The sequence below is a fragment of the Vanellus vanellus genome (assembly GCF_965231255.1).
Source record: "Vanellus vanellus genome assembly, chromosome: Z".
NCBI classification, from domain to species: Eukaryota; Metazoa; Chordata; class Aves; order Charadriiformes; family Charadriidae; genus Vanellus; species Vanellus vanellus.
This window is the reverse complement of record NC_138908.1, coordinates 28,683,898-28,701,035: the sequence shown is the minus strand read 5'-3', so window position 1 is coordinate 28,701,035 and position 17,138 is coordinate 28,683,898. Positions and strand designations below refer to the sequence as shown.

Genomic DNA, 17,138 nt, shown 5'->3' with positions numbered 1-17,138 from the left:
GAAGAAAAAGAACTATTAATATTTGTAAAACTTTTTTACTTATTCCAGTTTGCATAGAATTTTGAAACAAATTTGACATCATTCACTGATTAAAAAAAATATTGAAATTACTCTGAATAAACAAATCACCATATGATAATAAGTTAATATTTATGACTATCGTTGTATTGCCTCCTGGTCATTTGCACTTCTTTTTATATTACTGCAATGACTGCATAATCACAGGCTACTGGACCATTACATAATGACATTAATAATAAAACCAGTATACTTTTATAACCTTCCATTTTGAAAGAATATTAAGTTAACATTCTTTTCAATAACAGTAAGTTAAGGCACAAATCTGAACTGTAGCATTAAATATACATAAGTAAAGATTTTAATTAATATACCAACTGTTTTCCCAGTCTTACAGCTGGAGTTAATGCATTTCTTCCAGCTGTAAAATTCTTAACAGCAGTAAGAATCTTAGTGTCTCCATTTCCATAAAATAACTTTGTACATATTTTGAGATATTACATCTCATTTAATATATCTACTTTTGTCCTCCGTTACTCTACAGTTCCATTTCTACTTATTAGAGAATGAAATAACTCACCCTCTATAGTCAATAAGTACATTATTATCTTACAAAAATGTCTAGTGTTTAGGCTTTTGGGGATGGTTCTCCAATACCTTGTTCATAAACAGAGTATTGTGTTATACTTTTAAATTCAGGCTGACATACAATTTGGTAACTGCAGGCCAAATAAGACTGGGGCAGTAAATACTCTGCTTAGAGGACTACTAATATAAAAGATATAAAGTACTACAATTAAGAAACAATTAAGCCAAAATAGGACAATGTAAATGCAGAGTTTAAACAGTAGGCAAGGTCAGGCCTTGTTGTAACGCTGTGAGTCCTTCCAGTAGGGGACAGGAAAGGCCAAATCAAACATTAAGAGCATAATAGCAAAAAGCATAATAATTTTATTCTAATATGAAGAGGCAGCCTGTGCACAACAAGGTAGCAATTTTAGCTATCTGTTGCTTGCTTTCTTGGGATAATCACTGGTTTGTTGTCCAGTTTAAACTCAGAGCTGAAACCTACAAAGGTATGCATAGTTTAGCTCAGAACACAAAGGAAAGGCTCAAAAATTTATGTAGTTGCACATTTACTAGATAAACAATTCTTTCCAATTTATTCCAAATTTAGCATTCACTAGAAGTAATTTAACTTAAATCAATTATTTGAATTAAAGATTAGCATTTATTCCAATCCAATGTTTTATCAACTGGTGCGCAATAGCTCGACTTGGTGGTACAAAGAAAGAACGCCGGTTTCCTTTAATGAGAACTTCCACAATCTGCAATAAAGACAGATTATTTTATTTAGAAGATAATATTATAAACTATACAGAATCTAACATTATATTAACGCAGGAATTATCTTACTATGATGACACATCAGTCTATTATTACTATAGCTATTAAAGAGCCACTAGATAGATGCAGAGAAAAAACACAGGATTCTGTGTGAATGCTGACATTTTTGATCTCAAATGTTACCCAAAGAATACCTTCTTTCTAATACAACTGTGGAGACTGACCGTTAACACATTTAAGGTTTTTGTGAAGCCTTTTTACGGTAAAGACCACCAGATGGTGCTCTATACCGTTCTCAAAATTCTTGTTTTTTCCCCCCACATGTAGTGCAGAAGGAAATGTGTTTTGTTGATTTTCTGAAGCAGTTGCAAGCAACACAGGAGTACACTTTTAGTTTAGCACATTTCTGACATACATTTATTTCCAATTCTAGACTAACCTGCATGAATACAGCACGAATAGCTGTATTTCATTTAAAATAATGCTCTCAGTGTTGTCAGTAATACATTGAGATTGTAGGTGACTACCTTTGCTTTCAAGATGACTTACAAGAGTCAAAACACTTGCAACTGCTAGGCAGGAGTACAGTGTTATTAAAAGTTAGGCTTGTAAGTAGCCTGTGCAAAAACCTGTGAAGGCTACACTGTGTATGCAATCTTTCTTTTTTCCACTCATGAACTTAAATATCTCTGTGAAAGACTTTTTATCCTCTCTTTTATTTGACTATATTTTAAATATTCAGGAAAGCTAAGTGTAGAATTTCCTTTTAATGCATAGTAAACTGCATTCAATACCAGGGTATTAAAATAGTACTGCATGGAAAAAGATGTTCAAACTAGTGCATTCCCAGAGTTTTTACCCAAACCAGTCCCCTCCCAGCAAATCTGGTAGCATGCCTGTTCGGAGGAATTCAGATGATGAACACTATTAAATATTAGTTCTGCCAAAATGAAAAGCACAGGCTTGCTGAGAAAGTGGGTTAAAATATCAATAACTTGGATATCTCCCAAAAGTTGAAGAGCTAACTGGCAAAAATGTCATAAAATGGGCTTGCAAGTGACTCAGAAGTTACTGTGAATATCTGCCTTGTCTGGTTGTGCGTATTCTACAATTACAATATAATGCAATTGTAGTATGATAAATTGGAGAGTATATATGCTCATTCAACTTGCTGAAAAAAAGCAAGTATCTATTGTATGCCAGAACCGATACAGTCACAGACTAATCAATATAAGAAGGAAATTAAATTGAACTTTACCTGTTCTCTAGTGAACCAGCGGGCATCCTCTATTTCATTCTTGTCAACTTTAATTTCTGTAGACACTGCAACAGCTAAGCAGCCAATCATTAGGCAGGAGGGCAATGGCCATGGCTGACAAGAGATATACTGAACATGGCCAACTTTGATTCCAGCCTCCTCTTCTACTTCTCTTCGAACAGCATCTTGAATTGTTTCGCCTAATCAAAAAGGGCAAAGAACAAGCAGCCGATCAAAATACTCCAAGCGACAATTACATCCAGTGCTTTGAACTGACTCAAAAGATCTGAAACTGGCCAAGACAATTGTCTATAATGATCTAGTTCACAGACCTTAAGCACAAGATACAAAAGTCTAAGGTAAAACTATCCAACAAGGCAAAATGGAACTTTGAAAATAATGTATGATAATTTCTCCATCATAATGTTTATTTATTGAATTTATAATTTATCATACACGCAAACTATTATTACCACACCTAAAATGTCAAAAATTGGGTAGGAAATACATTGTTCCTGTTATTACTTTTGAAATGATGATCTGTTCACGTATAAATTGCATTGTGTTAGTTTTTAGATTTTTAGTATGACTGCAACAGTGTGTAATATAACTTGAAAATCAATATTTTAAATTACAATAGTAAGAAAATAGGTACTTAAGAAGACTTGCACACATTTCTGCATTGTATTACTCACTCATTCACTGTCTTAACACATACAGACAATTCTCCAAACTTAAACTGCAATGGAAAGGTTTACTTCCATATGCATAGAAAACTGCTTGATTTACATGTGGAGTGTTGATGGTCACAGGCTTACATATGCATATATGTAATGTGTTGTAATCACTGATTACAGGTTCATTAAAGCAGACGGTCCATGCATCAGGGATAGAAGTTTTAGTTCAGCTAAATGCAGCTGATTAGAAGCTGATGGTAAAATCAGCTACTCTTAAATTTCAGTGTGCATACTTGAATTCAGTATCAGAAAGTAGTAAGGCTGGCAGAAGAATATTGCGCCCAGCCCTGGAGCCCTCAACATATGCAGGACGTGGATCTGTTGAAGCGGGTCTAGAGGAGGGCCATGAAGATGATCAGAGGGCTGGAGCACCTCTTCTATAAGGACAGGCTGAGAGAAGTGGGACTGTTCAGCCTGGAGAAGAGAAGGCTCTAGAGAGACCTTATAGCAACTTTTCAGCATCTGAAGGGGGCCTACACGAAAGCTGGAGAGGGACTTTTTACAAGGGCATGTAGTGATAGGACGAGGGATAACAGCTTCAAACTGGAAGAGGGGAGATTTAGAACAGATATCAGGAAGAAAATTTTCACTATGAGGGTGGTGAGACACTGGAACAAATTGCCCAGGGAAGCTGTGAAGGCCCCATCCCTGGAAGTGCTCAAGGCTAGGCTGGATGGGGCTTTGAACAACCTGGATAGTGGAAGGTGTCCCTCCCCATGGCAGTGGGGTTGGCACCAGGTGATCTGAACCTAAACCATTCCATGACTATCGTAAGAAAGAAAGGAGGGGAGAAATAAACATCTTGCCTTTTTTCAAATGATACCTGAACAAACTTATTCGTGCTGTAATCATATTCCACCTGCACAGATTTACTGAATATAGTTTACACTATAATTTCACTGGTGACTAAGATATATTCCCAATATAAGAAAGTTTCACAAATTGTTCTGCTACTAATAATTGTAAATAATTCCAACTATTATTGCTGAACACAGCTAGCAAAATACCTCTTTTCTTTCAAAATTATATAATTTCTGCTTATGTTCCATATAATCAATCAGGTCCTAAACATGAAAGCATAACTTTATGTTAACTAAGTTATATTTTAACTTTAAATTTTTCCTATGCTGGAATTCCTATCTAAGTATCACCACAGAAAGGAACTTATATGTGTCTCAAAATGTTTTTCCACTTAAATATGTAATTTAAGAGTGCATGATGAGAAAAATGTTTTTAAATTGTATTTACTCAAGTTGCACTTTTCTTTTTTTATAAATCAGCTGCTGGAAAGTACAGAACAGGCATATTTATTATAATAACTTATCTAACAGGAAGCAAAAACTTAACATATTTGACATAACACCGAACATACTTCTACATTATTCTCAATGTACAACACAGATATGTGAGAAAGACCAATTGGTACTCACCAGGTTCTATAAATCCAGCAAGACAGGTAAACAGTCCTGGGGGAAAGCTCTTCTGCCTAGCTAAAAGGCAGTGGTTCCCATCTGGATGTATGACTTGCATTATTACAACAGGATCTGCAAGGGACATGAAAAGAAAATACTTTGACATTTGATGGACTTAAAAGCAGTAACAAATTTCAGGCTATTCTATAATCAATGCATGCAAATACAAATAACATACCTTTAAGTGACTGAAATCAGAATTGTGTAGATGCCCAGAGCAAGTTATTTTATTTCACTTTGTTTTTTTCCCCTCTGCAAGATAACTGATTATTTTGTTTTGCAACATACATGCTTAGCAGAAGCAGTTTACTAGCCAAGACTTGAAATGCAGGACATCAACTGCTTGCAACCAAAGCACACAATCTGTTTAAAGTATCAGCAATACCAACCTGGCTATGCATCCAGCACATAGCAATTACTTCTGCAACAAAAACAGTTTACTATCAACTCCTTTAAAAATACAGGCCTGAAGAATGTACTTTTGACTGAAAAACCAAAAAAGAGACAGATACTCTAGTTACAATGTAAATACTGACTACACTTTCAACTTTTTCTTTGTTGACTGTTTGCTATCAATCTCTCATCTGATGTTGCACTTCTACCTACTTTCTCACTTCTGGTCATTTTATGCATCTATACCTTCTCCTGTTGGTATCATCCTTTTTGTCATGCCTTTCTGCACAGTGTTTATTTATTATCTTTCTCCCTTTTTTACTGTTATCTCTCTTGAGTATCTCACTGTTTTGTTTTTAATTTTTTCTATCTACCTCTGCCTTTATATACTTTTTTCTCTTGCTACTGTTTTTCATAGGGGTTTTTTTGGTCAAAAACACCAGTATTTTCTCTGTATGAAAAGGCTTGATTAAGCAACCACTATAAACAATAATTTCAAAGACTGTTGTCCTGCTCAAAGATATCTGCCATGTGGCACAGTGTAGAATATGCACTGCTCCTGTCTGCAAATTTTCTTCAGAGAAAAGCATCAGTAGAAAATGCTGGTTCATCAGTCTTTCCTAAGTCTGTTGTGCTAGAGGCTGTAAAGAAACAGCCACTAGTGTTTTAGCAAGCTTCACTATAGTCCATAAGACAGAAGAATATGGCAGAATTGCTTTGATTACTGCAAAGATATACCTCGAGCATGTAAGAGAGCATGAAATTCAGAAATGCAGCACACATACAAGACAGGGTAGGGGAAGGAAAGGTGATCAAAGAGCCACCAAATGATCTGAGAAAAAAAGGGTAAGTTCTTTTTCCTTCCTTGTTTCTCCATCAGTAATGTAGTTCACTTCCTTTGGAACACATGAACAAAATGAGCTATAAAAGATTGTCTACACAAGCTTATATTCTGAGCAGAAATAGGCCTGGCAGTTTGCGACTAATGATGAATAGTGAAAGTCAGTGGAGATGGCTAATACAGTGAAAGTGGCGTTACAGGAAAATGAGCACTGTATCAGAAATTTGATACAGGATCAAATTTGATACAGAGGTATTTCAAGCTCAGATGGCTTGCATAAGGTGAGAAAACAACATGCAGGGGAAAATGTGACTCTTTGTATTGTTAATGTCTCATTTATGTTGTTGGAACTTCTAATTGATACTATTCCATTGGAATAAAGACTGGTACCATTACAGCAATTCTTTGTCACAGACTACTGCAAGAAAGAGAAGCCTGAGCTACTTAATCCTAAATAGATCTGAGATGCACTTACTCCGGGGAGAGACAAGGGACAGAAGCAAGCAGCTGAAATACCTAAAAAGAAATTGATTTACAGGTATGTAATAGTATGAACAAGTCACTTTTGACCAAGTTTATCCCACAATATTCTCACCAACTCTTGGATATGATGTGTTGTGAACACCTTGGAGACTTGGACAATCTTCTTTTAAGCAAGTTTTCTTGTAACCCCCTTCTTCAGTCTTGGTTGCACTGCCACATGTTGGGCAGAATCGGTAACGGCTGTGCCATGCTAGAACAGATCTAGCCTGGGCTACTACTCCTTTAAAAGAATACATTGAAAATACACAAAATTAAACACTAATTCATGCAAGCTTTTAACAGTATTGAAAAAGCAAGTAGTAAAGCTTAACATAAAAATCGAAGTAAGACTATGGCTTGAATTGTAATCTACTACAAGAGAAGGTGAGCAATGTGAGTTATTCAGATCTTGTTCTTTGTAGCACAACACATACAAAAGAAGACAGTACTAAATAGCTACTGACCAATTTATGTGTTCAGAAATATATTCACCTGGATCAATATGCCCTGTTTCTCACAAAAGTTACTTTTTCTGGGCAAACTGCCAGAATTATATATCATACCTTTTCCAGTTGACCATTTTAGGGCTACTACAGGTATTGACATAATCCATTTAAACTTCAGGTGCAAGTCAAGCTTGCCCTTTATCATTTTGTAAAAGCAAAACTGTTAAAACAGCAGTTGTTAACATGTCCCTAATGACATTAATTCATTTTGGGATCCTGACTTTCCAACACTTGCTCACACTGTCTCCTTCTCAGATGAGTATGCAACATACATTAAGGACTTAGTTTCATTTCTTGTAATGAAAAATTAGTAATGACAGATTTTTTTCTTGATTTTAGAATATTAATGTGCATGCATTAATATTTAAATAGTACCATTTCTAAAACCATGATGTTCAATAAATTTTACAGTCTAATACTTGCCATTGCACACATTAACCCTTGCAACTGCACATATCCTTACATACAAAATTATTCACAAAATGACTGACAGGCTTTTAAAATATTTCTAAAGCCACTGAAAATACCAGATTCCTTTGCAGTGGCTTTGTCCTTGCATTATACCTCAGTGAATCCCAAAGTGTATCTTTCTAATTACACATTTGATAACTGCTGCATTTTATGCATCTTACCAGCTTCTTTTTCAGGTAGTAGTAGTAGTGCTGGCATTGCTGGATGAAGAAAGTCACAGCCCTCATGCTTCTGTTTAAATTTCTCAGCAGAAGCAGAATCTATGCTAAGAGCAAACCAAGCGACTAACCCATCCTCTTCATTGTCTTGCAGAGCTCTTCCATTGCAAGGAGCTAGCATGCTCATGTGGGACTGAAGTTCAACTCCAAGAAAAATCAAGGTGCCTTCTTCAGTTTGGTTCATGCACTGCTCCACATCCTTGTGGTACAGCCTGCAAAGCTTTACTTCTGGCTTCCGGGAGCTCTCTATTCTCCCACCCAAAGTGACGAAAGGACTCAGATTTGAGAAGACGATGTATAATGTCGTTGGATGGCTTTGTTTTTTGCTTAGCCACTTGGAATCTGTTCTTTTATCAGTCCTTCTGTCCAGAAGCGTCAAGCCAAAGTAATTCTCATATTCTTTCACTTCATTTGACAGAAAATTAGGGCTCTGCCCACCTTTCAGATTTGTCAACAAATTAGCTATGTGCTTATACCCCCAAAATTTAGCAATGTCCAGAGCTGTCTGCCTTGATTTATTAACGATGGACCTGTCACACCTAGAGAAACAGAAAAGAACAGTGGTCACCAGGGTAAATACCTTTAGGAAGTGTCCTGATGCTGTATTATTCTTACTTACAGCATATACATCCCATACTATTAGTGTGCAAGAACTTTTAGACACTCTGTCTATACTGGGGCACTCTTTAGAATATATACTTAGCATTACTGTAATGAAAAGTAATCATACTTCATTTTGTTTTGATTCCAATTTTTTGTTGATCCATTCCAGATTATCACTTACCAAGGTTCATGCAATACTACAACAACAATAAATTAATGAAAATCCTCCACATTGCATCAAGCAAAAAAAAATCATTTACAGATACAACTTTGAAAGTCAGACTACACGTCTCTTCTGAATAATCAGTAATGAAAAAAAAAAACCCAACCTAGTTTAACTAGCATTACTTTCTAGAAGCTACTGAAAGCAGCATCAAAACATTTACAGTAATGTATTTACCATTAAATAAGAATCAAGAGTACAGCCTCTGCTTAGTGAGAGAATTAGCACCCTTACAACTGCAGTGCTGGTCCCTGTGTGGGTCTCTTTGCTACTAAAGTGTCTGCAGAATGACACAGATGAGGAAACATTGTCCCATGACATAACTAAATATCAGCTCCTCCCCCCCCAACATCTGAAATTGACTGGGGTTGATTGCGATGTCAAAAATAACGCACTTTCATTTTTTTTTGTCAATTTTAACTCACGTGGATAAGTAAAACAGACATTCCACTGTAAACTACAAAATACACAGTAGATGTGGGGCCAGACTAATCAGTTTTTAAAACCAGAAGACGGCAATATATTAATCTGCTGATACACAGCTAACTGTACCACAGGCAAGACTGTTTTGACTTGAGATTTTATATTAACCTCAGTAGTTTTTGAAGGAGTCTAAGTCTATTTTAGAAAGGCACTCAAAACTTAATTTACAAGTTTTTGGTGCTAAAGAAACTGCTGCTGCCCATTTATCTTCAAAGATTAAGTCTCCTTTAGAAAAATCTTGCCTAATTCCCTAGTTAATTTCCTATCTCGCAGCCACTGAATTTTGTTCTGATTTTGTCTTCCCCCTTCTATCTGCTCAGGAACGTGCAGACTGTGATCAGGCTGCTTGCTATTCAGTGTCCACAACAGTGGCCTGAACTCTTTAGACCACTAAGATCTTTTTTTCCAGTCTACAAACATTTCCTGCAGCTTTTCTCAAACATGGATGAACATAAAAAAAAAAATTACTATCTTTCCAGGATGAGTGTTTGGATATAATGTAATATTACCTTCACAGACATTCACATTTATATAGCCAGCAACTGTATTTGGCCAAATGAGTATTACAACTAAGCATTAAATAAAATGAGACCAATGAGGCCACAATACCACCTCAGGAACTATATTCAATTGCTTAAGAGAATGTAAAGGACATTTACAAGCAGATATTCACTCTTTTTACAGTAAGCACAGTTTAAAAAACTGTTATCCTATTTACCAAACTGGTAAATTCCCCAAACTCTCAAAAGATTCCTCAATACCCAGATTATTTCAATCCACAAAATCTGGCACTGAGATACTCCTCTACCTGCTAGAATTTACTCATATGGTACAGAACTGCAGTTCATCTGACGCTCCATGCTGAGCCCCAGCAAAAGGTACAGCATCTGGGTAGGACTGAAAAAAATGAAAGGGTGGGATGATCACTGGAGGCTGTGGAATGCTGTACCTGAGATTACTCATAATTACAAAATGAACTGAACTTGCTTGGTTCTGTAATTAGGGATGCACAAAGGAACATACTGGGCTTGACTAACGTGGAACTCAGTTGAACTGCGACACCTGACTCTCACCCTTCATTTTGAAATATTTGGATCCTGACTTTATTCAGGCTTCAGGAGAATCTTCTTTGTGGTTTCTAGGAGAACGGTGAAGCATTCTTTGCTTTTCTGAGTGTCTTAAAAAAAAAAAAACAGCTGACTTGAGGGTAAACAACAAATATGATAGCAAGTTTTTGACAAGCAGTGAAGACGGTTGGTGTCATACTGACTGAAGAAAATATGTGACAGCTCAAGGAAGAAGTGAATTGTCCAAAAAATAAGAGACAAATGAAATTCATCAATCAGTAACTTTGGTAAAGGTGTGTCTGTCATGTCCTACTTAACAGCCTGTATGTCAGCAACATTCTTCACTGTAACACAGATACACATGGATTACAAGTAAAGTTTAGACAAAAAGCCTAAATGGAACAATCAAATATACCAAATTTATACTCCGCACAGTGGCTGGAATGGGATACAAACTTTGTTCTATTCTGTTGGTCTCTGAGAGGAGTGACAATATATCTTTGAAGATGAAAAGAATAATTTTAGAGCTGTTCATAACTTTTAAAGAGTTTCTTAGCAAATATGGAAAGCATGATGCAATAGCAGAATCCAGTTATAAACAGACACAGAGTATAGTTTCCTATTTTTTAACCCTGAAATTTCTGCCACCATCTGTCAGGTAAATTTACTTTTCTGAGATCAAGTTGAAATATGCAGAAATGGATTCAGGCAAGAACTCTTCAATGGAATCTACTAAACAGCTTACCCTTTTTCAAGAAGAATCTGCACAACCTCGAAGTGTCCATTTCTGGCACCATACATCAGGGCCGTCCAGCCATTGTCTGCAGCTACGTTGATAAGTGACGGAGAATGACTGAGCAGTGCTTTCAGTTTGGCTACATCTCCAACAGCAGCAAAATTATGCAGCTGAGAAATCATATCCTGCTGGAGGTTCTTTTCAAAGTCTGCCATTATGTCAACTAAGTTAGAGAACAAAAATGCCTGAAAACATATCCACCATTAGTAAAAGGATGTAAGTAAAAGTATTAAGTATAACGCTATACAGATAACCAACACTGTCACCAAAACTATGGACATCACAGTGAAATTCTTATAATTGGTACCACGCTGTTATTCCCAACCAAATCTTTATCCCACACATCTCCAAATACAGTGAAATTTTATCCCAATAATGAAGACTAGTTTTAAAGAGGCTTAAGGAGAAAAGATTTTGCTACAAATATGAAGCGTCTTTAAACGTGAAAAACATGCTCTGGGTTACCCAACTGCGCGCACACGCACGGCAGACACAAGCACACGCACGGCACACGCACGCATGACACACACGCACGACACACACACACGGCAGACGCGCGCACGGCAGGCAGACGCGCGCACGGCAGGCAGACGCGCGCACGGCAGGCAGACGCGCGCACGGCAGGCAGACGCGCGCACGGCAGGCAGACGCGCGCACGGCAGGCAGACGCGCGCACGGCAGGCAGACGCGCGCACGGCAGGCAGACGCGCGCGCACGGCAGGCAGACGCGCGCGCACGGCAGACACGCGCGCACGGCAGACACGCGCGCACGGCAGACACACGCACGGCAGACACACGCACGGCACACACACGCACGGCACACACACGCACGGCACACACACGCACGGCACACACACGCACGGCACACACACGCACGGCACACACACGCACGGCACACGGCACACGCACGGCGCAGGCACGCACACACGGCACGCACACACGGCACGCACACACGGCACGCACACACGGCACGCACACACACGACAAAACAATATAAAACCTCAGTCCAATAAATGAGCTTTGGAAACAATGAGAAATAATCGCAAGAGGGTTAAGTCCCTTTGCAGGCTGAGGGGCATCTCCAAACAGCAACAGATTACCTCAGTAACTCCGCCCCCGCCCGCCCACCCCTCCGCCCCCGGGGCAGGGCCGCGCGGACCGCTGCTGGCACCCGCCACCCGCGCAAAACAACGACAGCTTCTGTTCCCTAGGCGGGTGCTACCTGCTCCACTATCGCGACTCATCTCAAAGACACACACAAACACACACCACTTTCTCCACCGGGCCCCCAAAACGACCTTATAACCACTCCCGGCCCTCCCTCCCTCCCGCCTGACTGACTGACCGCTCGGCCCTGTCCCCGCTCCCGCGCAGGCGCAACACCTCCCCCCTTCCCCCCGGTGTCGCGGGTTCGCGACCACCTTCGCCCCCGTCCCGCCTCCTTTCCCGGTAGCGGAGTGTCTGGGGTGTACGGCTGGGAGAGCAGCGGGCACAGAGCCGCCTTAGAGCAGGCCCCGTCCGGCGCCGTCGCTGCTCCCGGCACCCCGTTACCGTGAGTGCCCGGGGCGGCGCGGCGGGGAGCCTGCCCTGTAGGGAGCGGTGGCGGCGCAAGGCCGGGGGTACACACCGGTGCTTAGTCGGTCCCTGCAGTGGCCGTCGTCCCTCACTGCAGCCGTCTTCCCGGGGGCGAGGGGGCAATGGAGGCGGGCAGGGCCGCGGCGAGGGCGGAGCAGCGCTGGAGTAGGCGGCCGTTGCTGGAGCGTTGGTGCCGGTTGGGCCAAGCTGGCGGAGGGGTGAAGGAGCGGCCCGCCATTTTGTCTGTGCGGCGGGAACGGCGGTGGGGGTAGGAGGCGGTCAGGCGGGTGTTCAGCTGTGCGAGCGAGAGGACAAACCAGCTAGCGAAGGAATATGCCAGCACCCCTGGGAAAAGTGGAGCAAATGAGGTGCTGAGGCGGGGAAGAAGAGTTAGCAGGGAAGTAGGAATGATGAGGCAAGCCAGAAGGTAGTTCCAATAAAAGTGTGTGCTTTTAGCCTAAGAAAAGCTCGGGGAAATCAAAGCTATGGCAGCCCTAGAGAAATGAGCATGGGACTGTTGTTCCAGCATGTTTGGTGAGTACTTCACTAGCCTTGGGCTGGGTTTATGAGAAGTGTTACCCAAGCGACAAACCTTAGCCCAGCACCAGGTGGTCTGAAGTCCTGATGGTGGCCTTGAAGTTTCAGAGAATAAGAATGCTATTCTTTTAAAATCCTGTCACTTGAAAACGTAAAAACACAGAATCACAGAATAGTCAGGGTTGGAAGGGACCTCTGGACATCATCTAGTCCAACCCCCCTTCCAGAGCAGGGTCACCTACAACAGGTTGCACAGGACAGCGTCCAGGCGGGTTTTGAACGTCTCCAGAGTGGGAGACTCTACAACCTCTCTGGGCAGCCTGTTCCAGTGCTCCACTACCCTCAAAGTGAAGAAGTTCCTCCTCATGTTAAGATGGAACTTCCTATGTTCAAGCTTGTGCCCATTACCCCTCGTCCTATCAATGGGCACCACTGAAAAAAGACTCCTCCCATCCCTCTGGCATCCTCCCTTTAAGTATTTGAAAGCATTAATAAGATCCCCCCTTAGTCTTCTTTTCTCTAGACTAAAGAGACCCAAGTTCCTCAGCCTTTCCTCATATGAAAGATGTTCTAATCCCCTAATCATCTTCGTAGCCCTTTGCTGGACCCTCTCCAGCAGATCCCTGTCTTTCTTGAACTGGGGAGCCCAGAACTGGACGCAAAACTCCAGATGCGGCCTCACCAGGGCAGAGTAGAGGGGGAGGATGACCTCCCTCAACCTGCTGGCCACACTCTTTTTGATGCACCCCAGGATGCCATTGGCCCTCTTGGCCGCCAGGGCACATTGCTGGCTCATGGTCATCCTGTTGTCCACCAGGACTCCCAGGTCCCTTTCCACAGAGCTGCTCTCCAGCAGGTCAGCCCCCAACCTGTACTGATGCGTGGGGTTATTCCTCCCCAGCTGCAGTACCCTACATTTACCCTTGTTGAATTTCATTAGGTTCCTCCCTGCCCAACTCTCCAGCCTGTCCAGGTCACGCTGTAAAGCAGCACAGCCTTCTGGCGTGTCAGCCACTCCTCCCAGTTTAGTGTCATCAGCAAACTTGCTGACAGTACAGTCTATCCCTTCATCCAGATCATTGATGAATATATTGAACAGGGCTGGACCCAGTACTGACCCTTGAGGGACACCACTTGTTACTGACCTCCAACTAGACTCTGCACCACTAACCACAACCCTCTGAGCTCTATCTGTCAGCCAGTTCTCAATCCACCCCACTGTCCATTCATCTAGCCCGCACTTCCTAAGCTTGCATGTGAGAATGATGTGGGAGACAGTGTCGAAAGCCTTGCCAAAGTCAAGGTAGACAACATCCACTGCCCTCCCCTCATCCACCCATCTAGTCACTTCATCATAGAATGCTATCAGATTAGTCAGACATGACTTCCCCTTAGTGAATCCATGTTGGCTACTTCTGATAACCTTCTTTTCATCCAAGTGCTTTGAGATGATGCCCAGCACAAGCTGTTCCATCATCTTTCCAGGGATGGAGGTGAGGCTGACTGGCCTGTAGTTTCTCGGGTCATCCTTCTTGCCCTTTTTGAAGACTGGAGTGACATTAGCTATCCTCCAGTCCTCAGGCACCTCATGTGTCCTCCAGGACCTTTCAAAGATGATGGAGAGCGGCCCAGCAATGACTTCCCCCAGGTCCCTCAGCACTCGAGGGTGCATCCCATCAGGCCCCATGGATTTGTGGATATCCAGTTTATCTAACTGATCTCTAACTTGCTCCTCGTCAACCAAAGGAAACATTGGGGTTTCTTTTTACTTTGGAGTTTTTGAGGATTCACATCTTCAAGTTTCTTCAACACCACATAGCTTCAAAACCAGAAGAACTGTACAGCTTTCGTTCCTGGTGCTTTAAGAAAACATAATATATTCCCAAACCCATATATTACTACCATAGTGCCATATATTTCTGGTATTGAGTGAAGAGGATGAGAGAAATTGTGACTGGGTCCTGTCAGTCCCAGTAATGGTACATGTAATTGCTATATCTTGTGTAGTCATGGATAGAAAAAAACTAACCTTAAGTTTTAAAATGCGTAGCAATGTGATACGTTAACTATTTTTATAAAAGTTATAAAGCTTATGTAAGTTACTATTTTTTGCAGCGTTTGTAGTTCTAATTATTTTTAGGTAGTTCTTACGGAGGCACTCTGAAACGGCTTCACACAGATAATAAACTTAAACAAACTTTAATTTGTAACAAAAGCCAAACAGCCAAAACCAATGAGACAGCAGGGGTTGCTGAAATAATGCTCCAATAACGGTTTGCCAATTGTAGGTTTGGTGTACCAGCTGGGGAATTTATTACTACACAACAGCACATAAGAACAACAGCACATAGGAATGGTGATTCCAAAGTATGCACATGCTCACTCACAAAGGAAGGCCTCTCAAGGGTACCCAGAAGATGCAAATCTTCACCCAAAAGGGGCAAGGGCTCACTCAGGGATATCCGGAAGAAGTATTCACTCACCAAGTGCAGGGGTGAGGGCACTCAATCCCCAGCATTACCTTGATTGGTGTCCCAGTCCCAAGGGGAGAGAGGCCTTCTGACCACAGACCTGCTGCTCCGAGGAGAACCACTCAAAGGGGGTCTCTGGTGGAGGCCCCATTGTATAGCCTGGTTGGATCTGGACTGTGGTCATCTATTGGTCGTGGTCCCAAGGCTCCGATGTTAAGAGCCCTAGCCTGTGGTGGTGCTGGTATGTGTGGGCTCCTGCCACAATAGTCACCCTTAAAAGTTAGCTTTCATACATCATAGTAAGTGGCTTGTTGAACATGGTAGGCAGTACAAAGTTTATGTGTGTATTGTGTGGTCTTCATAACTCCTCGATAAGCAAGCTTTAAAGTCCGTGGTTGGTGTTCTTAAATTGTGTACTCTTATTAAAGCTTCCTCAGCAGAGGGTCAGCCACGTGAGAGAAAACTCCTTTTAGAAACAATGCAAATGCATACCAGTGAATATGCATGAGGAATTGATAAGAGTATTCTTCCAGATAGGAACAAATGAAAAAGGTAAGGGATGTGATTTTAATTTTATTCACTCATCTGGGAACTAGTCATATCCTCTGTGATGTGGGTCATGTCCCATAAGCAATTGTTTCCACGGGGTGAAGGGGTGCCACCAGCCCTTCAATAGCTAATGCCCAAAGTAATTTTTTCTTCCTGTGATGGTTAATGGCTGAAGAAGAAAATAGCTTTGTTATAGGCAGAGGCACAGCTTCAATACATATACACTCGAGAGTGCACACCAGACAGGTGGTTCCACACCAGATCAGCATTAAGTGTGTTCTGTGTGAACTGCTAGTATGGTCAGAGTATAAGTGGTGACTCTTCAAGGTCTAGGCTCTGCAGGACAGTTACTTTTTTTGGCATAGTGGTTGAGATTTCAAAATTTTTGTGTCCCCCTTACCACCATATGCCTCTTCCAAATTTGTATACTATACAAATGACAATATTTAAAATAACAGGGATTGTGCGATATACTGTTGCTGTGCTGCTTGCATGTACTAATCTATTACTCAAGGGCAGTGCCATTTTTGAATCATGATGGGTATTTCAGAAGTCTGGGAATGTATGATCAGAAAAAAATAAAGGAAGCAACTTTTTTTTTTTGCTCCTGAGAGGGTACGTTCTCTGTGTCTTGACATCATGTCAGCAGTCATCAACTTGCATGATTGTAAGTACCTCAAGTGGAATTTGTGCCATCTCCCAGTGCATCATTGCAAAAATAACGTAGTACCCCGTGTTTTAAACATCAGTAAATAGAATAAAAAATTGAATGGGAATTTAAAATGGTCATAATGTACCAACTCGTGAGTTGAGTTTGAAAATGTTTTAGTTCTACAAACTGGTTTAGTTCTTGTGCTGGATAAAATGTTACAAATCCTTGTGAATGTGTAGAACTGTATTTAATCACTGGGCTGAATTTCCTAAGAGCAATTTAATGGTTCTTTACAATTCAAATATGCAACAGTAACTTGCTTTAAAAGCGGTTTTTTTTTTTCCTTTAATGTATTCAACATGTAAGTAAAGCTCACTAAGGTCAAAGTGGTGCCAGGAC

General features: G+C 41.0%; 1 protein-coding gene across 1 annotated transcript; it reads right to left on the bottom strand.

The window, feature by feature from the left end:
- Positions 1–28: 28 nt before the first annotated feature.
- Positions 29–12,630, bottom strand: NUDT12 (nudix hydrolase 12). Its single transcript, XM_082498058.1, has 7 exons — positions 12,583–12,630; positions 10,905–11,118; positions 7,727–8,322; positions 6,662–6,829; positions 4,791–4,904; positions 2,624–2,823; positions 29–1,346 (listed from the first exon to the last, which is right to left on the bottom strand). Exons 2-7 carry the CDS (start codon positions 11,108–11,110, stop codon positions 1,236–1,238), a joined length of 1,395 nt encoding a protein of 464 aa, XP_082354184.1. The 5' UTR covers positions 11,111–11,118; positions 12,583–12,630; the 3' UTR covers positions 29–1,235.
- Positions 12,631–17,138: the final 4,508 nt, after the last annotated feature.

What these genes read in the sequence shown, in the direction of transcription:
- NUDT12 (XM_082498058.1), bottom strand. Translation starts at nt 11,110, where the DNA reads ATGGCAGACTTTGAAAAGAACCTCCAGCAGGATATGATTTCTCAGCTG. An exon ending in ACTACCTGAAAAAGAAGCTG is followed by an intron (nt 6,830 to 7,726) that starts GTAAGATGCATA and finishes ATTCTTTTAAAG; the next exon opens with GAGTAGTAGCCCAGGCTAGA. An exon ending in TGCTGGATTTATAGAACCTG is followed by an intron (nt 2,824 to 4,790) that starts GTGAGTACCAAT and finishes CTTTTTGATTAG; the next exon opens with GCGAAACAATTCAAGATGCT.